Here is a 26,524-nt window from a genome sequence, read left to right on the forward strand (position 1 = left end):
CAAAGATTCCTATCTGCACACCTAACGCTCATCTATAGTAGATGCATACAATGTGTTTACTAATACAGTAACTATTGAACCAATATTTTCTCAATATCATAATTTTCTGCCTATGGAAGATAACCATAAATTCATCACATAAGCTATGACTGACTAGTTTGTACTTTAGTGTGTTCTCTGAACTTTGTGGCTGCTCTAAGACATCATGTATATTTATTTGGCTTTGATTTAGTGTATTGTGCAAACCATCTAATTGAGTTTTACCAATAAATATAGCATGGCTTAGCATGATGTATGAGTCCCAAAATGCTGTCTGAATGATTGATGGATTGATTGATTATGTGCCTTCAAGTCAGTGTAGACTCTTAGCAATCAGTAGATAGATTTTTCTTCAGGAGGATAAAATGTCTGCAGGGAAGGAAATATTTATGCAAGGAACAGGAAATGAAGCAATCATTCCTATTGGAAAAGAGGTTAGAACAAAGGCCTTTTTTGTCAAGTTTCCTACTGAGCCAGTAGCTTTAGCAGCATATCTTGGCCATTTTCAATAGGACTAGCTGATTTATTCACCCTTACACTGCAACAGTGTCTCAGGGTGCCTGGCTTAACATACCTGGCACCTTACATGGACACAGGCATTTTTCTAGCCATGTCCACCAATCACTTCCACCCAAGAACAGTTCATTGCTTAAATTTCATTACCCCAGACTAACCTTCAATTTGTGCTCATGTTCTTTGTTGACCCGTGACAACAGCTGGGCTTTCCGTCTGTTGAGAGCATCAATAAGCGCATCACACTGGGCAACCAGGCACGCTTCAAACTCCACGCTGTTCTCCTGCAGCCCAAATAAAATACTCATCAGTCAAAGCAATGGGAAGGACTAAAAGCGGCTGACTTGTTGGATTCGCCATCACAAGAGACTGATGTCACACTTTCCTGCAACAACTTCTTGAGATTTTCAGCATCATCGGGGTTTTTTGTTTTTGTTTTTTAAAATACTCTGGGCTCTTCTAGGAGCCATTCCGGCTGGGTTCACATACTGTGTCAGGTTAAGTTAGATGGTTTCTGATTCAGTGTGTTGCATGAAACCAGACAATAGGTTGAATTAATGCTGTTTCAGTGCATTATGTAAATGCAGGGGCATTTCTTGCACCACACAGCAAGCTCAGTCTAGCTCTATCTACAGGTAATTAATTGGTGCTAGACAGTCCTAGAGTGAGATGGCTGCTCTGATCATATTATAGTCATCTTTGTTGCGATGGAACCATTGTCATTTCCTTCATGCATGCATGCGTGTGTTGGTATGGTACACACATATATACGCAATCAGCGTGGGCTGATGATATTTGGACTCAGTCTCACCTCTTCTCTGTCTTGGCTTCATTCCTATAGAAGTTTTGGAAGCTAGTGGTGAAGGGAGTTGGTGAAAGGAAAAATAAATGCTTAAAGCAAGTTAAGCTCTTATCTCTTTCTCTCTGCCTGCCTATCTTCAAAAATACATGGAAGAAGTTGGATAATAATGGAGTTATGGAACTATTGATTCCTCAATAATGGAATTAAACAATGGGCCTTGGCTGGATTATAGACAACCCTATAACTTAACCTGGTGATTTGGGAGAGGAGATGAAACTCACTCCCTGGCTCAGAAATAACTGTGTTTTTCAATTCACACACCAGCTTTTAAATGATATATTTAAATATATCATGCAAATGGAACCAACCAGTGGCTGCCAAAGAAGACATCCTAATCACGAAGACAGTTTCCATAATCTTTGCAGACACTAGTTGGTCAACAAAACACCTCCATATTTTTTTACTTGGGAAAGTAACTTCCAAATAAAAATCATTTTTGAGTAAAATAAAGGTTTTAAAGCTTCTTTGGAGCATGAGGCAAGATAGGGAAGACTGATAAACTGATACTGAATCATATATACAGGTAGTCCTCAACTTGTGACCACAATTGAGCCCAAAATTTCTGTTCCTAAGTGAGACATTTGTTAAGTGAATTTTGTCCCGTTTTACGATCTTTTAACAGTTGTTAAGTGAATCACTGCAGTTGTTATATTAGTGACATGGTTGTTAAATGAATCTGGCTTCCCCATCGATTTTGCTAGTCAGAAGGTGGCAAAAGGTGATCACATGACCCCGGGTCAGTGCAACCGTCATAAAATTGAGTCAGTTGCCAAGAGTCTGAATTTTGATCCCGTGAGCACGGGGATGCTGCAACAGTCATAAGTGTGAAAAATAATCACAAGTCACTTTTTTCAGTGCAGTTCTAACTTTGAATGGTCACGAAACAAACTGCTATAGGTCAAGGACTACCTGTACATGTTTATCATTTCTATCTTACAGTGTTTTAAAAGCTGCTATTCGAAACAGAGAGTGGTGTGTGTTTTTTCACTTTATAATATTTACTTTAAAAATAACCTTTCCCAAAGAACCTTGCAGAATCAGATGTTGTCCAAAGAGTCTCTGAGAATGTTTGCAAAAAGAAAGTTCAGAATATTGGTCTCCCGAGTCCAAATGCACATTCATATTCTCAGGCTGAAAGTTCATAGGATAAAATTCTGATTTGAGCAGAATTTGGTTCTTCCAAGCCAGTGGTAGTCCTATTATTCTAATCTGGCTCGCATAGAAATTCTCCTAAAACCTGAGACATTCCTGGAAATTGAAAACCCTGACTGAAGCTTTTATGTCTCTACCTAGCAATGATCACTCTCTTAAAGGAAAAATCACAAATCTCAGAATGGATGAGTCCCATGGCACATGGACAAAGGGAAGGTCAGGGGAAGCAGCTCATGGAGGAATGTGCCTCCACTGAACTGAATAAAGAAGCAGTGTGCTCATGGGGGAGGCAGCCACAAGGAAAGAGGGAATGATTTGGCTACAGAGTTGATGTGACTTGATGGATTAGATGCCTGCTCACTCAAAATGATGGAGGGAGGAGGCAGCATCCCTAAAGAGCCAAGACAAATTATCTGTGTCACCGAAATTCAAATTGATTCTGACTGAAGGCCTGATTCCACCTGAAAGAATGCAAAGTATTAATGCAACAAGCTTATTTCGTTGGGGTTATTGGGTTGGGGTGGCAGAGAGGCAATGAGGAAATTATACTGTGCTGGATCTTTCAAAGAGTCTCCCTTTGTTCCTCCTTCCCAGCATTCCTCTCTCCCTGAAACTTTCATTTTAACAGAGCAATTTCCCCCAACTCTGGCACTCTCCAATGTTGCCAACTGCCAGCCCTGTTATTCCCAGCCAGCATCAGCTAATGGCAGTGATAGTCCAATACTTTGGAAGATATCAAGTTGGGGAAGACTGCAAGTAATTATCCTGGCTTTAGGTCCACAACTAGAATTCCATGAAGAAGTAGAGAATGGGAAGGAGAAGGTAGAAGGTGTCATGGGGAAGGGAATGTACCAACAATCTCAAAATTATGGGCATCATCAGGCAATTGAACCCCCCCTTTTAATATGTGTTAGATACATCTCATACATCTAAAAAGGGGTGAGATATCAACCATACACTTGTACTAACCATTTGGATATCATTGGCCCCTCCATGGATACACCTGGGAATCCCAAAGGTGCTTTTCCAAAAGCAACCGGACTTCCATGGTTTTTTTTCCCTTGAAACACTTCACTTCTCATCCAAGAGGCCTCTTCAGTTCTGATTCTGAAGCTTCTTAGATGAGAAGTGAAAAAAACAAGACAGTCCAGTTGCCTTTTGGGAAAGTACCTTGGGGCAACCATGACCTGGATGACTGAGAATCTCCGTAGACAAGTAGTTTTCAAGTTACAGCCATTCATTCAGTGGCCATTTGAAATTATAATGCACTGAGAAAAGTGACTTACGACTGATCCTCACACCTAGAACTGTGGCAGCAGCCCCATCGTCATGTAATACCGACATGAATTTACAATGGTTGCAGTGTCCTGGGATCATGAGATCACCATTTGTAAACTTCTGACAAGCAAAGTCAATTGGAGAAGGTGGATTTGCTTAATGACTGCATGATTCATTTAATTACTATAGTGATTCACTTAATAACTGTGGCAAAAAAGATAATAAAATTGGGTGTGACCCTCTTGCCTTGCTTAGCAACAGAAATTCTGGTCACAATTGTAGTCCTAAATCAAGGACTAACTGTAGACCAGCCAGAGTTTAAGGGACTTCCACATGACACCATTCCCCCCTCCCCAATTTCCCACAAAGTGGATTGAAGCTGAACTGTTGCAACTGTCACTTAGGCTGAGCTTGAAATGTTGAGATTAATGGAGAGAACACTAAGAACCAATTGGTGTTCACTACTAACTGATCAACAGTACAATACAGTGTGAAAAAGTACTCCAAAGAGTCAGTTCCCAATATCCCGTCCCCATTTTCAGTTACATCAGGGGTCTTCAAACTTGGCCCTTTTATGACTTGTGGACTTCAACTCCCAGAATTCCTCAGCCAGGCACGCTGTCTGAGGAATTCTGGGAATTGAAGTCCACAAGTCATAAAAGGGCCAAGTTTGAAGACCCCTGAGTTACATTAACCCCTTTCCCATAACACACTTAAATGAGTTCATTTCCTAGAATTTTGTACTTCCTAGGTCAGTGATGGCGAACCTTTTAGAGACCGAGTGCCCAAACTGCAACCCAAAAACCACTTATGTATTGTCGGGTGCCAGGTGGGCGTGGCCCATTGGATGGGTGTGGCCCATTGGGTGGGTGTGGCTGCAGTGGTAACGGCAGACTGGGTGGGACTAAAAAGTTCAATCAATCAATTCCAACTTTGCGAGAACATTTTTTCCCTGCGAGAAGTTGAAATTGATTGATTGATTGATTGAATTTTTTTTTGCCTAAAGTGAAGGCAAAAAGACCTAAAGTGAAAAGGTTTTATAAAACCCAGCTGAAGGCCTAGGACAGGGGCGATGGTCCGTGTGCCCACAGAGAGGGCTCTGCGTGCCACCTGTGGCATGCGTGCCATAGGTTCTCCACCACGGTCCTAGGTGATGGTATTTGACCCTGTTAGGAGGAATTACTACTAACAGAATTACTACTAAGAAGATTTGTTTGAGTTTGTAGGTGATTTGATTAAGCATGTTGTAGAAACAAGGCTGTTATGAGCATTTGGAGAGTGATTTGCAATACATGAATAAATAAACCTAATCAATTATTATAAGAAGAAACTTTCCAGCACCAAAGATAACATTCCTCTGCTACCTCTTGCAAATTATCATGGTAAAATGACAGCACATTGGCATTTTCTTGTGGCTAGACATGTTTTCCAATATCTTAATCCTGGTAATTTGCTGTTATGACAGCCAGAGTGGGTGGAAGGTGGGAGAGAAGCTATGTTTACAATATTTTTCCAATAAGCACTAAGAAGGGATGCTAAAGGAATAGGGCACACGGAGGGAGAATGCAGGACCCAAAAGGACCCATTCATCCTCTGTGTGTAGCAAATGGAAATTATCACTTTTAGTGTGATTTCTGATACAGTGCAGGTTAGCTAGAAAAAAAAAATCAGCTGCCAAATACAGGTATGATTATCAGATTGTAGAGACATGGAAGTACTTTTGGAGGATGAGAATAAAGTATACTGACTTCAGTGTGTTAAATATTACTATTTTATAGATGGTAGTCAACTATTCCAACAGAGCAGTCTTTCTCAGCCAGGGCATGCTGGCTGGGGAATTCTGGGAATTGAAGTCCACATATCTTAAAACTGCAGAGGTTGAGTAACGCTGCAGTAGAGTATTATTCCAAGGAGCGAAACCTAACTTCAGATTCTGACAAATATGTTCCTTGAAATGCCTAGCCACTTTAAGCTGTGTGAATTTCAACACTGAGCCCTGGTGGCACAGTGGTTAGAATGCAGTATTGCAGACTGATTCTGCCAACTGCCAGGAGTTCAATTCTGACCAGCTCAAGGTTGACTCAGCCTTCCATCCTTCCGAGGTTGGTAAAATGAGGACCCAAATCGTTGGGGACAATATGCTGACTCCCTAAACCGTTTAGAGAGGGCTGTAAAGCACTGTGAAGTGGTATATAAGTCTAAGGGTTATTGCTATTGCTAAGTCCCAGAATATGTCAGTCTGCAATGCTGGTTGGGTATTCTGGGAGCTGAAGTTCACACATCCTAAAGTTATTGAGGTTGGGAAACACTGTTCTTAGGGGAAAACACATCCAGGTACAAACACACACACAATCAATAAAATGATGATTTGTTAATAGTAACATCACCATCATCCTTATCCTCATTATTACTAATATTATGGAATGCACAATCTAATACAAAAGAGCTTGATCTTTATTACTGGCTGACAGTCAGTCAAAACTGCTCATGTTTGCATCCCATATTATACCATATTGTAATTTGCCTTATCCTGTAATCCAAATTTAGACCGGGGTCAAGATGATTACAACAGAATGCCTTGATCACAATCTGTAATTACAGCCTGGATGTTATTAGCTTATTTTATGCACAGTCTAATGTATCACCCAAAATAGAGATTTAACCAAGAATCAGCTTTAGTCTCCGTATTCTGGATTTAGAACAAAGTCACTACTGCAAGAGACTTTCCACTTCTCCATCTGTTTAGACTCTCCACCATGGTTGCATGGGAAATAAAGCTATTCTTATTTGTGCAATTTACCCATCAAGGAGACAGAGAGGTGGGTGAGATCAGCCCTTTTTCACTCTAAATGCAATGAGTCATCCCTCAAATACACCCCCCACTCCATTCTTTGGTGTATTGCTGAAGAATTGGTCATCAAAAATGTGCTTGGGTTATTTCTGAAAAGAAGGAGGACTGCCAATCTGTTATCAATTGTGGTTTGCTATGCTGTTTGATTGTGTGTATTCAGAAGGTCGGCAGTTTGGCGGGTCGAATCCTGAGTGCTGCATAACAGAGTGAGCGCCTTTTACTCGTCCCAGCTTCTGCCAACCTAGCAGTTCGAAAGCACGTAAAAATGCAAGTAGAAAAATAGGGACCACTATGGTGGGAAGGTAACAGCGCTCCATGCACCTTTGGCGTCTAGTCATGCCGGCCACATGGCCACGGAGATGTCCTCGGAGAAGCGCTGGCTCTTCGGCTTTGAAACAGAGATGAGCACCGGCCCCTAGAGTCGGAAATGACTAGCACGCATGTGCGGGGGAACCTTTACCTTTACCTTTACCTTATTCTAAGCTCAGAGAATTCAATGCCACATAGTGGCTCTGCTCATATTCTACTTCTGTTCATGACTATTAGAGTCAACACAATACCTGGATTTGTTGAACCATGTTGCGTAGCTGTACCAAAAAGTCTTTGGCTTCTTTGGCTCTGTCTGAGAGTCCATTCAGGGCCTGGGACAGCTGGCTCTGCAGAAAACAAGGAAGGAAGAAGAAATAGGAATCAAAAGAGCATTTATTTCCATAGATATACTGATTTATATCCTAGCAGATGATCAGAATTCCTTCTTCCCATCCTGGTCCCAATCATGTTAGGGAACCAAGCCATCAGTTAAAGCCCAGAGCAGGAAATTAATCAGAATTCATTTCCACCAAAATGTTAAATCATCATCATCATCATCATCATCCCTCAGTGAGGCACTACCTTGACATGGTTGTGGGGCTTGTGTGCTCTGAGGAAGATGAGAGCTATGCCAGAGGTTCAACCATACTGAACAGGTCTCATCAGAGGAGTCAGACAAAGAGTGTCTCTCCCCCCAAAAATATGGTGAGACATAAATTTCAGCTTGGATGTCACCCAGGTTAGCAAGGTCCACACTAGACGTTGGAATTCCTGGATATCTGGTGAAAAATGGGTTACAGAACTCAGGACTGTTGGCTGAGCAACCAGGGCCAGCAGCTGCAGAACTACTGGAAGAAAAGGTGTTTACCTGTCGCAAATACACAGTGATTGAAAACCAAGAAATAATGATCTCTTGGAATAAGAAGAGGATATCTAAAATGAATGCACCAGTTCTGGGAAGAACAACATCCAGAATCAGAAATAACAGAACAGAGACTAGCAAATCAATGCCGATTTATAATACGAAATAAAGTATTCACAGAAACAGAATTGGATGAACTGCAAAGGTTTATCCAGGGCAAAGAAATCAAAGCCTTGCCAGAAATAATTCAGAATGTAGAGGCAAGCCAGGGGGAGTTGGCAGTGAAGGAATCGAGCAGAGATACAGTATACAACTGTTCTCATTTGCAAACCAGGCACCGCTTCCTCAGGAAGAAAAAAACCCTCTAACTAAAGAAATAAAATAATTGAAACAAAGAATAACTGAGCATATAGAACAGCACAAAAACAACAGAATAAGGCTTCCTGCATTGAAGCTTGTTCCAAAGAAGCAGCTAGCACAAGCATTAAAAGATGCAAATACTGCAATATTAAATATAAGCACAAATTCACTGCAAGAAACAAACCAACTAATGTACAGCACAGCTGCAGTTATAACTGAATACCTGGGATGCAAAATCAACAAAGAAGAAAAACAAACAGTGCACCACAAAAAAGGAAGATTAGACTAGAAAATAAGATCAGCAAGTTAAGATCACATGAAAGCAAGCTAGAATAGATGAAGGAAAAGAAGCTGAAGAACAAGAAGACCAAAGAATCAAGAAATACCACTTAGAAACAAGGAAGATCAAGGAAGTACTGGAAATAATAAAGCAGCAAATAACAGCTATAGCCAGGAAAATCAGTAGATACGAAGCTTGAATTGCAAATTATAGGCAGAACCTCCAATTTCAATCCAATCAGAAACGTTTCTACCAATCCATCAATGGAGAAACTGCAATGAATCAGTCAGTACCTGACAAGGAAGAAACAGTGCAGTTCTGGAAGCAGATATGGGATAACCCAAAGAAATGCAACAAGGATGTGGCTTGGTTAAAAGTGGTTGATGCAAATAAAATGAAGTTGAAATGAAAGAACAAGTAATAACAACAAAAATGGTAGAAAAAAGAGCAAGGAAGATCAAAAATTGATCAGCACCAGGTGAAGATGAACTGCATGGGTTTTGGTTGAAACATCTAACTGTTATATACCCACTCATTGCCAAGCAGTTCAACAATATACTACAAGGAGGAGAAATTGAAAAGTGGCTAACAACTGGGAAAACGTACATAATAATGAACTTTCAAATTGCTAACTGGTGTGGTAGCTGATGCAGTACAACAGCATCTAGTTGAAAACAATCTCTTTTCATCTGAGCAGAAAGGAAACTGCCCCAATAGCAGAGGAACAAAAGATCAACTCCTATTAGACAAAATGATCTTGCAAAACTGCAAGAAAAGGAAGACCAACCTGAATGTGGCATGGATTGACTACAAAAAGGTATTTGACTCTCTGCCATATGACTGGATAATCAAGTGCCTAGAAATAACAGGAGTCAGTAGAAACATCAGAAAACTTGTGCAAAGATCGATGGCACAATGGAAGAAATAGTTGCAGGTCAATGGTGAGAGACTGGGAGAGGTTAATATCAAGAGAGGAATATTTCAAGGAGATTCATTATCACCACTACTATTTGTTATTGCACTGTTTCCTCTGTCAACAATACTGAATAACTCAGGACATGGCTATCAAACATCAAAAACATCTGCCACCTCCTTTACATGGATGATCTGAAGCTGTATGGAAAAACATCATCTGAAATAGAATTGCTGCTCAACACTGTCTGTGTATATAGCCAAGATATTGCAATGGAGTTTGGCTTGGACAAATGTGCCACACTTACTCTCAAACAAGGAAAAATAGTGAAAACTGAAGGAATAAAGATGCCCCACAAAAATAACATTAAGAGTCTGGATGAGGAAGATTACTACAAATACTTGGGTATCCTTCAAGCTGAAAACAACAAGCACACTGAAGTCAAGAAAAAGATTAGAGGTGAATACATCAAGAGAGTGAAGAAGATCTTTAATTCCAAAGTCATTGGAGGAAATACTGTGAAGGCAATCAACATCTGGGCAATTCCAGTGGTGCATTGGAAGATCTGCAAGAAATATAATTTGCCTATAAGCAAGAACTGGTGGGATCATAAAATAGAGAAAGTAATAGAAAATGATAAAGTTAAACTGCTCTGGGACTTCAGAATTCAAACAGACAAGCACCTGCAACATAACAATTGTCGATAAGAAAGACAAAAAAGTCTGGATAGTGGACGTGGCAGTGCCTGGAGACAGCAGAATGGATGAGAAAGAACTGGAGAAGAAAACAAAATACAAAGACCTACAAATAGAAATAGAAAGACTGTGGCAAAGACAAGCAAGGGTAGTACCAATAGTAATAAGCGCCTTGGGTGCAATCCCAAAACAACTGGAGCACCACTTCAAAACCATTGGCATTGACAAATTCGCCATTAGTCAGTTGCAGAAGGCGGCCTTACTAGGAACTGCTTCCATCCTGCGACAATATCTGTAATACCATCAAACATCCACATCTGCCTATCCCAGGTCCTTGGTAAGGACTCGATAGGTAGACAAAAATGCCAAATCCAGTCTGAACATCTGGCTGACTGTGCAATGATCAATAACAATAAAAATTGGAAGGGACCTTGGAGGTCATCTAGTCCAATCCTCTGCTCAGGCAGAAACCCTATACTATTTCAGACAAACAGCTGTCCATTGTTCGAGTATTCACAGCTTCTGGAGGCAGGTTGTTCCACTGATTAATTGTTCTAACTGTCAGGAAATTTCTCCTTAGTTCTAGGTTGCTTCTCTCTTTGGTTAGTTTCCATCCGTTGCTTCTTGTCCTGCCTTCAGGTGCTTTGAAGAATAGCTTGACTCCCTCTTCTTTGTAGCAGCCCCTGAGATATTGGAACACTGCTATCATGTCCCACCCCCTCCTTCTCTTCATTAAACTAGACATACCCAATTCCAGCAACCATTCTTCATATGTTTTAGCCTCCACTCCCCTGATCATAGCTGTTGCTCTTCTCTGTACTGTTGGAAATGATTTAGTTTCTTATATTCAATTGTACTCCTTCCCTAAAAATGGTTCCCATCCATTTGCAAATGTTATTCTCATTCTATTAGCCACTTTTTACAGACCAGCAAGATGGAAAGCCAAAAATAAACTGAGTGATCCCATGACTACAAGGAGGAAAAGAAAGTGCAGGAAGCATAAAGTAATTCTGCATGCATTCAGTCCAAAGTACCAACACCGGAGGGAATTGGAGGTACTAGATAGGGAAAGATGTAAATGCTGATCTACAAAATAATAAATACATTAAATTTTAACTTTTCTTGGTTATTTTATGTCAACTGAATTATTCCACCCTAACTCCAGCCACAGAAGAGATAAATCTTCAGGTAGGAAACAAACAAACTCCCCCAGACATTATTCTCTTTGATTGCTACAATTAGTACTCATAGTATGCCATCGCTGTATTTTTTTTAAATAATTCCTATGGATTTTGTTGTTATGGCCTTTTTGTAAAAAAAAACATGCTTTGAACAATCTTGCTATCTTAACAACTACATTATAAGTATGTCTGCAAACATTGACTCCTCCTGACCTATGTTGCTCATACTCTGTATTTAAAAATATACAGTTAGTATATCCCACAAATTGAACTGAAGAAGGTCATCAGTGCTTTGTTTCAGGGTTGGTTAGTAGAGCACCAGGCTGGATACCCGGAACTGTGAGTTCTATTCCTGCTTTAGGCCTGAAAAATGGGTGGGAGACTCTTCTCCCTCAACCTGACTCTCCTCACAGGGTTGTTATTGTGTGTGTGTGGGGGGGGGGGGAAATAGGAGGAGGAAAGGGGTATTAAGTACCGGTATGTTCACCACTTTGAGTTATTTATGAAAACAATAAAGGCAGAATAAAAAAAAATATTTTCAAACAATTACCAGTTTGCCTACTGGTGCTTGTTTTATGTGGACTCTTCCCACAATGTTAACCATTAAAAGGCTACATGCAGCGGAAATGCCATGTTTCACAGCTAACATGGCACATCTAACTTGACATTTAACCCACATTCAGGCAGGCACACCCAACACAGCTAGATTAACTACTTCACTGCAGGCAACCATGAACGCACTCAGGAGCTGCCTTCTGCAACACTTAGAAATCATACCCTGTGTTTATGTCTCTCCCTCAGGGTTTAAATTCTAGGCCTTTTCCTCCCACTTTTCAAATCAATAATATGAGAGGTTGTGGCATGGGAAAATTGAGAGGATAATGGAAGGAACTGTAGGCTTACACAACCAAGAAAGAAGAAGGGATGTGTGTTGGTAGCTTTATCTCATAAATGCCAACTCAATCTCGCTGGTGAAAAAAAAACTTGGGAGAGACCCTGTCTTAACAAATTGTCAGATTTGTTAATTTTGTACATTAAACAAATGAAATAACAGTTGGAAATTCCTCTTGCAGTTTCCAAAATTTTGTATTCATCTATAATATTAGATTCAATATTAAGGCATAATATTATTTTTAGCCCTGTACAAAATGGGGTGGAGGGATATTGTAGTCCGTGGTTTTCTCTTGAATGGTTCCAGGGGCAATTTTGAGAAAAGAGCAGCTGCTTCAGAACTGGAATTTTCTTTTCTTTTTTTTAATCTATACACTTTTAGCAGTCAAGCTCTTTCAGTCAAGATGGGGCCTTGATTGCTAGAGGGAAAATGACAAGAAAGCAGTAAATGGAGCTGAGGCTGGCAAATTACCTTCAATATAGTTATCTGTTCCTTGCAATCAATTGCTTCCACATTATGTAAATTGGACATTAAGAAAACGATTCAATGTAACCTTTCCCAACTTGGGGCCCTATTCATATGTTGGAGTTAGCTCCAAGAATCCTCAGCTAGCATGGCCTCAGGAGATATAGTGCAATCTATCTAGATAACCTGAGTCCAAAATGTGCATCAAAAAACCAGGGAAGGTTTTTAATGATGAGAAAGATTAATCTTCTCTGTATCGTTCCAATTTTAGTATATGTGCTGCCGAAGCGAGCACTAATTTATCCTAATTTACAGTCTAAATGTTGGAGATGTGGTAGTTTAGAAGCTACCTATTTTCACATGTGGTGGACTTGTAGAAATATAAAAGCTTTTTGGATCAAAATTTGGTGGAACATTCAAAAGATTTTTAAGAGAAAGATAACGTTTTCTCCGCAATTGTTTTTATTGGGTATTGTGGGTAGATTGTGATGTTAAAGAAACTAACTTGATGTTGAACATGATAACAGCAGCACGGTTACTGGTGTGACAATATTGGAAGAAGGATAGTTTGCCCACTATAGAAGAATGGGTGTTTAAAGTTTCGAATCTTGCAGAAATGTCTAAGATTTCTGCTTATTTGAAAGATCATTCACAGGAAAGATATATTTCAGTTTGGAGGAGATAATTAAATTATATTCAGAACAAATATGGGACTAAAAAGTTCCATTTAGCTTATGAGTAGATTTTAGTGGGATATTGTTATTGGTACTTTGTTTGTAGTTATGTTAAAGGGGAGTTAAAGCACATTATGAATTTGGTTAATTGTATATTATGCATAATTTTTATTTAGAATATGATTATTGTAACTATAATCCTGTATTTAGCTCTGGGAAGTGGGAGGGGGGGAAGTGGGTGGGTTTGGGGTGGGAGGGATTTGGGGATAAATTGTAAAATTTTGTTTTTGTAAAACTCTTTAATAAAAAAAGGAAAGATTAATCAACAGGACTCATGCCCCAAAGAAAGTGATCTAGTACAAAAATAATGTTTGCTTAGATTTAAGTTTTGATTTTGCATTAGATACAATTCATTATCCATAGAAGGTGGTAGGAAATTTGGCTTAAAGGAGCTGAAAAAAGATTTCACATATTGACGCAAGGCAATATCAGATAGCTCACTTATGATAGTTAAGTAGGATTCTATGGGAAAAAGCAGGGGATGCTGAGAATGAGCCAAAGGAAAAAGCCCATCGTCTTCAGGTTTCTCTTGCTTGTGGGCTCTCAGAAGGAAAAGGTATACTGTAGTTCTATAGTCTATGCCAGGAGTAGGCAACCTTGGCTCTTTTATGACTCCTGGACTTCAACTCCCAGAATTCCTGAGCCAGCTGGATCAGGAATTCTGGGAGTTGAAGTCCACGAGTCATAAAAGAGCCAAGGTTGCCTACCCCTGGTCTATGCTAATGTAGCATGTTGGATCAGATAGTGATCTTGGTTGTGTTATTTAGGACTTAGTTCACATGGCAATCATTGGGAGGGCTGCTAAATTCTGGGATGATTGAAAGACACAAACAATGAGTAACCATCTTAGAACTGACATGCCTGGGATGAGTAATCTGTAATCATCAATAGAAGAGAGCATTTGTAGCTCAGCTCAGTGCCTGATGATGTTTCCTAGTTGGGTAATGAAACAACTGCACGAAAACAACCAAGCTTTGAGTGCATCAAGGACCTCCACATTGAGTAACCACATTTTGGAAACAGTGATTGTAAGAGAAAAAGGTGATGTTGGTCCCATAGTCTCAATATAATTATCCTATAAAATGCTACTTAAGTGTCTGGGCACCAAAACTGAATGTCAATAGCCAATAGCCAAGCAGTTCTTGGCAAGTAAATGAGTCTGCCTTGTTGGACAAACAGAGCAGGAATTTTATGTGCAGTAAAATATAAATATAAATCTTTTCTTCTTCTTTAGGTGCATCAATAGTCTTGGAATCATCCAGACTGGCTAGAAAATTTTCCTCTCTCTGGCTTGTTACAGACAGAAGTAGCATGTTCTTTTAAGAACGAGAAACAAAAGTAAAAAAGAAAAAGTTTCAGAATTATGGTATAGGCGAAGATGAGAGATTGGTAATGTTGACGTGTTCAGCTTGGAATCACACAGACTCTAGGGGTAAAAAAACTTTTCTCTACAGAGGGTAGTAAATCTACTCATAGAGAACATGCCGGTAGTGGGCATCGTTAAAACCACTGTTAGGCTGTCCCTTGATTTTTTTTTCCAGAGGTTTTTGAAATTAAGCCATGATCAACTTCAGGTTTGGGCACAATGGGAAGGTCAATAGAAAAGTGTGTGGTATTTCTCCCACCTGATCTTTGAAACATCCACTGAGCTGAGGGAGGATCCATCACATTTTAAGAAAATATTGTCAAATTTATCCTCATCTTTGGAGGGTGGATTTCATTCTTTCCATTTCATTCCCTTTTTAATTTGTGCAGAGAAAAAAATGAGTCAGGAATGGTTTTTGGAAAGATTATCTAGTGTGCAATGACTGGAAACATTACTAGGTTAAAACACTGCTTTTTCTTCCTCCCATTCCATTATCTCCTTCCCACCTGCTCAGAAAAAACGGTGCTGGTGCCAGAGTTTTGAGATGAGAAGGCAAATGGATGAGGCAGAAAATTAATAGACAGGAAAATGACCCTGACCTTAGCTTGGCAGGAACATTCAATGCAATGCTTTGCTACTTCTTTTCTGGACAATTTATAGCAATGTCATCATTAAGAACAAGCTTGCCAGTGGCTGGGTTTTTTTTTAATTATAATGACACAATTCATCAGCTTTGTCCCATTTAACTCCCCCACAAAGAAATGTAAAAAAAACACTTTTGTGGGCTTGTAAGGAAGCTTTCTAGGGACTAAGCAATTCCAAGGAGTGTAGGAATTAGATCTACAGTCATTCATAAACTAAGGGATAATGGAAGTGGGTGAGTGGGTACATAGTCCCTTTGATTTCAGGAGAGGGGGAATTCTTGGAAATGTAAAGTCAGTCTCTGACAATGTTTAGAACTGAAGCTGCAATCCTATATGCATTTATTTGGAAGCCACATCTATTTCATTTAATGATACCTACTTTCAAGTAGTCATATATAGGCTATGCACACTAACTTCTAAGTACCTTTGTTTGCCATCACTAATGAATAGAGTAGAGTAGGGTAGGGTAGGGTAGGGTAGAGTAGAGTAGAGTAGAGTAGAGTAGAGTAGAGTAGAGTAGAATAGAATAGAATAGAATAGAATAGAATAGAATAGAATAGAATAGAATAGAATAGAATAGAATAGAATAGCAGAGTTGGAAGGACCTTGGAGGTCATCTAGTCCAATCCCCTGCTCAAGCAGGAGACCCTATACCAGGGGTGTCAAACTGCCAGCCCGTGGGCTGGACGCGTCATCCAGAAGCCACGCCCACCCCATTTCTGGTAATGGCAAAACTGTCCCAATACGTTGTGCGATGTCACATGTCATCACGAGTTTGACCTGTCTGCCCTATATCATTTCAAATAAATGGCTGTCCAATCTCTTTTTAACAGCCTCCAGTGATGGAGCACTCACAACCTCTGAAGGCAAGCCATTCCATTGAATGATCATTCTCACCACTAGATTGCTTCTCTCCTTGATTAATTCCCATCCATTGTTTCTTGTCTTGCCTTCTGGTACCTTAGAAAATAGTTCAACCCCTCTCATCATTGTGGTAGTTCCTCAAATATTAGACCACTGTTATCATGTCTTCCCTAGTTCTTTTCACTTGACTAGATATATCCAATCCCTGCAGATAAAATGGGCTCAGTTCAAACTAGCCGCTAGGTTTAGGGTTAGGTTAAAGAATTGTCACTTCCCCACATTTTCCATTTGACTCTTCTATTTTGTGTAGAAATCATCTTTTGGAAAGGAACCTACTTATGGTCCACCTGCTCTGATGCAACCTCTTCTTCAGCAACACAGCAAAATATGAGAGTTAGTTCCTACACTGTCAGTAAAAAACAAGATAAAAACAAATCTGGTCACCATAAAAGGACAGGTGGAAAAAGACAGCCACTGAAAAAATGCCCATTATGTAGGACAGGAGGAAAAAGTATACCATGTCTTCAACCCTGTTTGTCTAAATCAAGTTTATTTATTTGTATATTTAATTTGTACACTGCCCGACTCCCAATGACTCTAAATAAAGTAGTAAATAAAGTAAAAAAAGTACAATATAGAGAGAAAAAACAAACCATGAAGCATCAAAATACACCCACTCCTTGAAAGGTGTACTTCCATCCTAGCTAAAGGCCTAGGTAAAGAGGGGGGGGCAGTTTGCAAGCACCTGGATCTCAGGTGGGACCTCATTCCAGTAAGAGGTGCTGCAGCAGAGAAGGTGCACTTCTAGGATTCCAGTAGATTGTTGAATTGAAGGAACTCAGAGTGTATCAACCTTGCTGGATTAAGACAGTTTGGGAGGTAGGTGGTCCCTCAAGAAACCAGCCTCTGTGCCATGTAGGGCTTTACAGTAACAAACAGCATCTTGAATCATATCTGGAAGCAAACTGGCAACCAGTGCAAGTTATGAAGCAGAGGTGTTTACATGGGCATACTGAGGTGTGCCCATCAGTGCCACATTACGGACAAGTTGAAGCTTCTGGGCTGCCTTCTGTATAGTGTATTGAGTACAGGTAGTCCTCGGCTTAAGATCACAATTGAGCCCAACATTTCTGTTGCTAAGTGAGACATTTGTTATGTGAGTTTTGCTCCATCGTATCACCTTTCTTGCTACAGTTGTTAAGTGAATCATTGCAGTTGCTAAGTTAGTAACACGGCTGTTAAGGGAATCTGGCTTCCCCATTGACTTTGTGTGTCAGAAGGTCCCAAAAGGACCTGATCTTCATAAATGCATGCCAGTTGCCAAGCATCCAGATTTCAATCACGTAACCATGGGGATGCTGCAATGATCATAAATGGGAAAAATGGTCATAAGTCACTTATCAATGCTGTGACAATGGATGAGAATCAGCAGCCATTTTTACTTTTGCTTCTAACATGCCTTTTCTATTCTTTTGGAGCTCATATGTAGAAGCGAGGATGGGGTGAATGCTTGAGGGTTTAGCTAGCCATAACAACGTAGAAGTGTGGGAACTCAAGGACATGGTCTGATAAGGTTTGGGCGGGCTGAGGGGCCAGTGAGAAAAGCCCGCTTTTTGCGTTAATTGGGGAATGTGATTTATGACAATGCTTGTGGACTGGGAATTGCAACTGGTTACTTTGTGTCTGGGGAGAGGGAACTTCAGTTTTGGGTTCAACTATGTAAGTGCCGATACTTTGTTTCCTAATAAAATGTTCTTTAGGGAAGAATTTTTGCCTTGAAGTTCTTTTACTGGTTTCATCTATCGGAACCATGACATCACTTTTTTCAGTGCCGTTCTAGCTTCGAATGGTCAGTCAAAGACTTATCTGTAATCAAGCCACAAGGTGACCAGGGTGTGAGTGAACAGTTGTTGTTTTTTAATCACTGCTGTTGATGAAACTTTTTGGATTATGGCTCCCTAACTTTTTTCCACAGCTATTCCTTATTCTCAGTTCTTGGATTTCCTTGGAAGCTTCTTCAAGTGATTCTGAAGACTCAGCCAAAGTTGCAAAGCTGCTTCAGAGCTAGCATCCCAAGGTTTCTGACTGAAAAGGATCAAGCAGCCAGTGTGGCTTAGTGATTAAAGCACCAGGCTAGAAATCAAGAGACTGTGAATTCTAGTCCTGCCTTAGGCATGAAATCTGGCTGGGTGACTTTGGGCCAGTCACTCTCTCTCAGCCCAACTACCTTACAGGGATATTGTTGTGGGGAAAATAGGCAATGGAAGGAATAAGTATGCTCACTGCCTTGACTTATTTATAACAATAATAAAGGTGGGAAAATAAACAAATAAATTTAACCAATTAATGTTTATACATTTTGAAATCATTGATACAATTGCATCTAAGCACTGGCAATTGCAGCTTGCAATTCCAAGATTTAATAAAAGGCGCAAAACTTAGCATTACAAAAGCCCAGATTTTTTTTTAAAAAAAAGCACTTTGATTGACCTGTTTAAATACAACCATGTGCATGTTAAGCACTTTAAAATTTAAGACACCAGAGAAATACTTTTAATTTATTTAATTATTTTTATCACTCTTGAGGGTTAATCGCAGTACCAATACAATAAAAGGTCCATGATAAACCCCCAATTTAAACTTAATTAAATTAAAATTAAAATCAAAACATCCATGGCAAGTGAAAATTAAATTGGAGCATCATTTTGACAAGCAATAGAACTAACGATACCAATGAGTATACTATATGCATATTTGTTTTACAGGTATAATTTAAGGTGGCAATAAAATCAGACTCCCTTAGCAGGCACCTGGGATTTTACGCGGGAAAAATATATCCAGGGTATAGCTAAGGATGCCAGCCTTTTAAACTGGCATATGGCACAGTACTCATGACAGAAAGTGGTACTGCTAAGCTTGTAAGCCACCCTGAGTCTTCGGAGAAGGGCGGGATATAAATGAAATTAAAAAATAAAAAATACCTTTATAAAATGTAAAAGGAAGTGATCACGATTGTTTCTGGCCATTGCTACTGAAGTTGGTTCTTACTATGCCCAATTTCTGAATAATGAAATGGGACCATTTGCATAACTTCCAGAAAAAAGCTATTCGCTGAATGAATGTCTGAACATAGCTTTGAAACCACATGTTCATACATACCATCGTGCTCTTCCCTTTCAGGGTAAACAGAGGGAATAAGACTGAGAAATAAAATCAGATAAAGGCCTGATGTAAGAGAAAGAACAGAAACGTAGCTCAAAATTAGTTCATACTCTTTGTCAGTCACTGCAGCCCTTCATATATTTCTATCCTTGTAAACCCTGTAGATAAACTGCGTGTAGATAAACGTCTCCCCTGTAGATAAATTGCATGGTATGGACAGATTTGAACCCAGTAGGTTAGAAACCAGAAGACTGTGAGTTCTAGTCCTGTCTTAGGTGCAAAGGTACCTGAGTGATCATGGGCCTGTCATTCTCTCTGTGTTCTGTACCAGCCTGCTACCAGCCCTGCAGAAAAGGCCTTTACAAACGGCAAGAGGCTGGAATTACGCCTGCCAAATTTATAGCTACAAAAACAAACAAGACACGAACCAAGAAACAGGAGCTTTAAGAAACACAAACTATCCAAGCGGTTGCCTTCAGCAAACCAGCCCTCCCCACACATTCCCCTTATATAGAGGTCAGGGCATGGCTTCTCTCTGCCTCCTTCCGAGAAGCCCCATTGCCTTCCTCTGTTTACTCCTAATTGACTGCCTCCTGCGTCGGGCATCCTTGAACAGGGCCAGCTGTGGGTCATCTTCATCCACACTGTCAGGCTCACACAGCTGGGTCTCCGTGGTGACCAAGTGGGAGGGGCCTGGCTGAGGGCTCTCATCAGCAAGATCTTCAACCCCCTCAGCAATGTCTTCAACACCCCCCTCCTCCTCCTCTGAGTCGTCCGATCCACCTGCCGAACCCACAGGCTGACCCTGAATCACAACACTCTCTAGGAAGCAAGCAATAGCAAACATTTTTGAAAAACCTTGCCAAGGAAACTGCCGGGACTAGTTCAGGCCTTCACCTGGAGCCAAAAATTGATCCGAAGGCACACTCACCTCACACCCACACAGAAAAGGCTTTTCAAAAACAGGTAGTCCTCGACTTACAACAGTTCATTTAGTGACCATTTGAAGTTACAACAGCACCGAAAAAAGGGGACTTATGACGGTTGCAGCGTCTCCATAGTCATGTGATTTATATTCGGCTGCTTGGCAATTGGTTCATACTTATAACAGTTGCAGTGTCCCAGAGTCAGGTGATCTCCTTTTGCGACTTTCTGACAAGCAAAAACAATCAGGAAACCAGATTCCTCTAACAAATGTGGCAAAAAAAAGTTGTAAAGTGGGGCAAAACTCACTTAACAAATTTCTCACTTAACGACATACATTTTGGGCTCAATTGTGGTCATAAGTTGAGGACTACCTGCAATCAGAGGCTAGGAGACCATTCATAGGGCTTAAATGGGAAGAATGGGGACCAGACTGGCCCTAAAATCCAGTCAGAAACAAAGAAGTTCATAATTTCCTCAAGGCTGCCTGTTAGGTATGAGGACAATTTAGTAATATTCTCCCCCCCCCCCCGCCCCCAAATCTCATTCATTCCAGACATCTTTCGTTCAACCGCTCTGAGAGATTACTTTTAAAAAGATGGATTATTTTTCCCAGCTTTTGAGAGAGATGAAGTTGCTTGCCTTCTGGCTTCTTCTTGGAAAATATTGCAACACAATTTGACTAAATCATCTGATGCCCCGTTTGGCCTTTCCCAACCATTAGATTCCTGTAGTGGCCACTTCGCCTGTCGAGTGGAAGGGATTCCTGAGCTCAGATGACCTTGAAGAAGATCCCGCCACACCCCCGGGTTGTAATTAGCAAGCCATCTTTTGTGCCTGGATGCCCACTGTTGCTTAAGGGAGAAATGAGATTACTGGAGCAGAGTGAAACAAAAACGCCTCTAGGGAGGGAGAGAAGCTAAAAGGAAGGCAGGAAGAGCTGGATGGAGGAAGAGAAAGGGCAAGAGAACAGAAGGAGGATTAGTTAAAAGCACCGGCCCTTCAGCCAAGGGCTTCAAATGAAAAAGGAAAATATAATGAAGAATGAGGTACTGTAGTCAGGCGTGTTCCAGAAAGAAACATATTGCTTTTTCTTCGGCGTACAATGTTTTTCTGGCATTTGGTTGACAGAGGTGGTTTTATTTTTATTTTTTATTTTATTTTAATTCCATTTATATCCCGCCCTTCTCCGAAGACTCAGGGCGGCTTACAAGCTTAGCAGTAGCCTTCATTCTATGTATATGCCTGCTTATTAGGGCTTTCACACACACCCCAGTTGCATTATTACTTGGTGGAGCAGTGGGCTTGGTGGAGCAGTGGGCTGATGCCTCCTTAAGTAACACCAGCTGCCTGCAATTAGTGCAGGTTCGAGTCCCACCAGGCTCAAGGTTGACTCAGCCTTCCATCCTTCCGAGGTAGGTAAAATGAGGACCCAGATTGTTGCGGGCAATTAAGCTGACTTTGTAATAATGCCGCTTGGGGGTGTGTGTGAAAGCCCTAATAAGCAGGCATATACATAGAATGAAGGCTACTGCTAAGCTTGTAAGCCGCCCTGAGTCTTCGGAGAAGGGCGGGATATAAATGGAATTTAAATAAATAAATAAATAAATAAATTATTACAAAGTCAGCTTAATTGCCCTCAACAATCTGGGTCCTCATTTTACCTACTTCGGAAGGATGGAAGGCTGTCAACCTTTTTTTTTATTGAAAAGTTTTACAATACATTTTTTTTTTAAGACAAAAGCCCTCCCAACCCCCTCCCCTCTCCCCAACCCTCCCCAACACCTCCCTCCCCTCCCCTCCCCCCCTCCCCGACTTCCCAGAGCTCAATAAGTCAACCTTGAGCCTGGTGGGATGCGAACCTGCACTAATTGCAGGCAGCTGGTGTTACTTAAGGAGGCATTAGCCCACTGCTCCACCAAGGCTCTTAAAATGTGTGTATCTCTTTACAGGCATATTTGGCTGGACTGGGGGATGGAGAAGAGAGGTGTGCCCAGTTGTATCTTAATATTGTCCCTCTCACGTGTACTGTTCAGGTATGGGTCACACAGTAGGCCAAGCAACAGTGTGGTCGAAGGGTCTGAGGGATGGGATTATATTCCTGTGCACTAACCTCCACAACATTTGCATAGTGTTGTGCCTAATGCTAATGGGTTTGGCATCCAGGCATTTCCCCCCCAACTAAACTGATTCCACATTTAGCTTTAATTATACTTTGCTTGATGAGCAAATTGTACTCTCTCTAGTCCCACTGGATATGTGACTGGCTGAGGGTAGGCTTTTAGAAAAGCAAGTTGGAAGGAGATGCAGCCATGTGTTTGCATATGTGAGAAAGAAAGAGAGTGTGGGTAACAATAATTAGGAAATATGCTGTCTCTCTACGCTGAACAGAAAACCTAAGCAAGATTGGAAGCCTATTAGAATCTTAGCTGCTGTGTGTTGTCACCAGTCCCTTGATATCTCCTAGGCTCTTGATGGACCTACAGTTGATAATTTAGGGAAAACAGAAATAGTATCACTTTAATTCACTCTAAAAGGATGACTATGATTTTTAAGCTGTGCTGATGTGGGTTAAATGTGGGCAATTATATGTTGGTTGCATTTCAATTAATCAATCAGAATAGAACTGGAAGGGATCTTGGAGGACTTCTAGCCCAACTCTCTGTTCAAGTAAGAGACCTACACCATTTCAGACAACTGGCTGGCCAGTCTCTTCTGAAAGACCTCCAGTGATGAAGCACCCACAACTTCAGAAGGCAAGCTGTTCCACTGGTTGATTGATTTCACCATTAGGAAGTTTCTCCTTAATTCCAGGTTCTTCTCTCCTTGATCAGTTTCCTTCCATTGTTTCTCATCTTGCCTTCTGGTGTTTTGGAAAATAGGTTGACCCATTCTTCTTTGTGGCAGACCCTCAAATACTGGAACACTGCTGTCATGTCCTTCTGTTCTCTAGACTAGCCATACCCACTTCCTGCAGCCTTATACAGTATATAGTATGTATACAATTTAGTATACAGTATGTCTGTGTGGGAGAGGGGAGTTGCTAAGGGCTGCAAAGAGCAGAGCAATCACTCCAAATGGGTAGAACTATGTCAAGAATTTCACCAAAGTTGAGACACTTTTTGTCAGTTTGGAGAAAGTACTTAAAGAACAACAAATCAGAATAGTGGCCTGTATGTTAGTTTTCAAAGCAGGCAACTACCATCACCATCTCTTGCTTTATTGCATATCCATAATGCAGGGTTTAATCACCTTTATATTTGCCCAAATATCAGGTGCCAATGTAGAGGGTTAGTCCTCATGTCCCACTAAACACAGAATACCAAGACCTTGCTAACCATTTTTAAAGAATATATCATTTGCCACTAGCCCTTGGAATACTCTAAATGACAAAGTAATATCCCCAAATAGAAAATATGGTGACCCAAAACCCTTTTGTTGGCAGAAACAGTCATTAGGGACAGAAAGAGCAAGCAACAGTGGACAGAACCTGGCTCTTGTTCCTGGCTTAAATTGACCAGAGTGCCAGTGGGTCTTTGTTGTTGTTGTTGTTTTTAAAATAAAGTGTTTGTTTATAATGTTCAGTCAGGCATTAGCAGCCAGAAGCACCTTTAGAAGCCAACTGCTCAGTTTTTCTAGCATCCCCAGTCAAAATGGCTTTGGAAGGCATTCCCCACTGTGTGTGGTGATGGTGGTGGTGGGGAGAATGTATATAGAGATCTACAGCAACTCCTGACTGTGTTTTCACCAACAGCATCAATGAAGTGTTTTCAATGAAGTGTCACAACTTGTAATGGACTGTGAGAGTAACCCTGAAGAAGAGGAGGAAGATAAGGAGGAAGATTTTTCTTATCTGACAAAGGCAAAGGTCAGATAAGAGAAATCTGAGGCCAAAGCTAGAATGAGAACGGAGAAAGCATTTCAGACTTGATCCTCCTTAGTATTCTTGTAGAGTGGCAAAATTCTGTTATTGCAATCCTACAGTAAAAGTAGTTTTAATATTCATGTTTTTGATGTCCAAGTCTGACCTAACTCGAAGGCTTAACATAATTCCGTAGACATATCCACGTTGGGCTGTTGTTTAATAACAGTGCAAGTAGTTTGTACTGCCTTCCTTTGAGGGTGTTTTCTTTGAAACCTCCTTGCCTACAGCCTTGGGATTTCCACATTTAAATCTACTAATTGTTTTCTAGGATCAGCCAAGTAGTAGATGTTGCCACCTATTACTATTGACATCAGTCTGGATTATGGACCAATGTATGTATGTGTGTTAAAGTGCAGCTTCATTTCTTTTGTGACTAATATTTATTAGCTGACTTTAAAAGCACTTGAAATTAAGCTTTGGGAATAAAAAAGGCAGGGGGAAGGGATAATTAATCTTGAGCTCATGTAAGTGACATTTTGGGGAGGGTGTGTGTGCTTCACTCAGGTGTGGTTGGTGTACCAATTATAGCCATACCTGGAGCAGGATGCCTTGGTGTCCATAATTCAGGACTCTTCAAACTTGGCTCTTTTATGACTTGTGGACTTCAACTCCCAGAATTCCTGAGCCAGCTGGCTCAGGAATTCTGGGAGTTGAAGTCTACAAGTCATAAAAGGGTCACATTTGAAGACCCCTGCCATAATTCATGCCTTTATCATCACTTGCTGGACTACTGCAATACAATATATGTGGGGGTCCCTTTGTAGATAATCCAGAACTATAGCTGGGGCAAAGCACAGTAACCAGAATCCTGGTAAGACAATCCCACAGTGCAGAATAACATCTATTTTAGACTCATAATACTGGTTAGCAGTAGACTTTGAACCCAATTTGAAGTTCTAGACCAGGGGTTTTCAAACCTGGCCCTTTTATGGCTTGTGGACTTCAACTCTCAGAATTCCTCAGCCAGGCACGCTGGCTGAGGAATTCTGGGAGTTGAAGTCCACAAGTCATAAAAGGGCCAAGTCTGAAGACCCCTGGTCTAGACATTATCTTTAAAGCCTTACATAGCAGAGCACCAAAATATAGCAAGCAGCACCTTGCCAGAATATAGTCTGTAGGCCCAGTTTAGTCATCACAAGAGAGCCTGCTGAAAGTCTGCTCCAGGTTATATGGGGGTAGCCGAATGGCAGATCTTGCATAGTAGCCAACACATTTTCATAAGCAGGCTAAAACTTATTTCATTGTGCGAAAGTCCAATTGATTGGGGCACCACAATGGTTTTTAATAGGAATGAGAAGTCTATGGGGTTTTTTTTATTCTACTGTTTTCTGCCCAGAAGTCTTTGGGCTTAGAAATATGAAATAAAATTAGTACATGAGTAAAATAAAAGGTTATTGAAATTGCACTGAGGCTCCAGGTATAATTTAAATTATTGTCACTTGTGTAAGCAGTTGACAGATATAAATTATGAGGAATTCCTTCCTTCTGCTTGCCTGAGCAGTAAACATTGTCCTTCGCCAAGACAAACAGAGCGTTGTTCCTGTGCTGGTTGTGAAGCTATTTCCCATGGTTAAAGCATGTTAGCAGGCCCCTGACATGAAATGATGTCAATCTATCTGAAAAAGGTCACTCTTAGGCTGCTGTTTTGACAGGAAAAAAATTATTGGCCAGAGGCCACAGAGGGCCACAAAGGGCTTTTTACATTATATCCTAATGGGCAGAACCAATTGGAAGTAAAGGGAAGTAGTTCAAAAGTTCATTTTTCCTCTCCATTAGCAATTTCCAATTTTATGGGGCCCTAGTGAGATGCTCTCAGACTCTACATCTCCACATGTTTTCTCTTTCTTTTCCTCTTCATTTCTCCCCACTTATTTACCCTCTCCTTTCAGCCTTAATTTAAAACAGTATTTCTCCACCTCAGCAACTTTAAAATCTGTAGACTTCATCTCACAGAAATCCCCAGCCAGCATCAGTGGCTGGGGAATTCTGGGAGTTGAAGTCCACACATCTTTAAATTGTTGAGGCTGAATACCACTGGTCTAAAATAATTACTCAGAAACAGAGTACAAGACCGCTGGAGAGCTCTGCTTGACTCTTCACAATGCTTCCATAAAGAGTAAAAATGAGAACCAGCAGCCAGACTAGGAGACCAAAAGTCAGCAGAGGAGACTTTGGCAGGTGTCTGACAAGTTAATCCATGGTTTCAATCCAGTCATAACTTAAACAAGTTATGGTGTCTTCAGGGGTGTCTTC

General features: G+C 40.7%; 1 protein-coding gene across 1 annotated transcript in view; it reads right to left on the reverse strand.

The window, feature by feature from the left end:
* Positions 1–26,524, reverse strand: part of TRIM9 (tripartite motif containing 9) — a gene marked incomplete at both ends in the record, with an annotated part of 64,486 nt that overhangs the window by 34,388 nt on the left and 3,574 nt on the right. The window contains 2 exons of the mRNA XM_083349969.1: positions 714–836; positions 7,256–7,351. Of these exons, the coding sequence (XP_083206095.1) occupies positions 714–836; positions 7,256–7,351 (219 nt within the window). The remainder of the gene's footprint in view (positions 1–713; positions 837–7,255; positions 7,352–26,524) is intronic.

This window comes from Vipera ursinii (assembly GCF_947247035.1).
Source record: "Vipera ursinii genome assembly, chromosome: 1".
NCBI classification, from domain to species: domain Eukaryota; kingdom Metazoa; phylum Chordata; class Lepidosauria; order Squamata; family Viperidae; genus Vipera; species Vipera ursinii.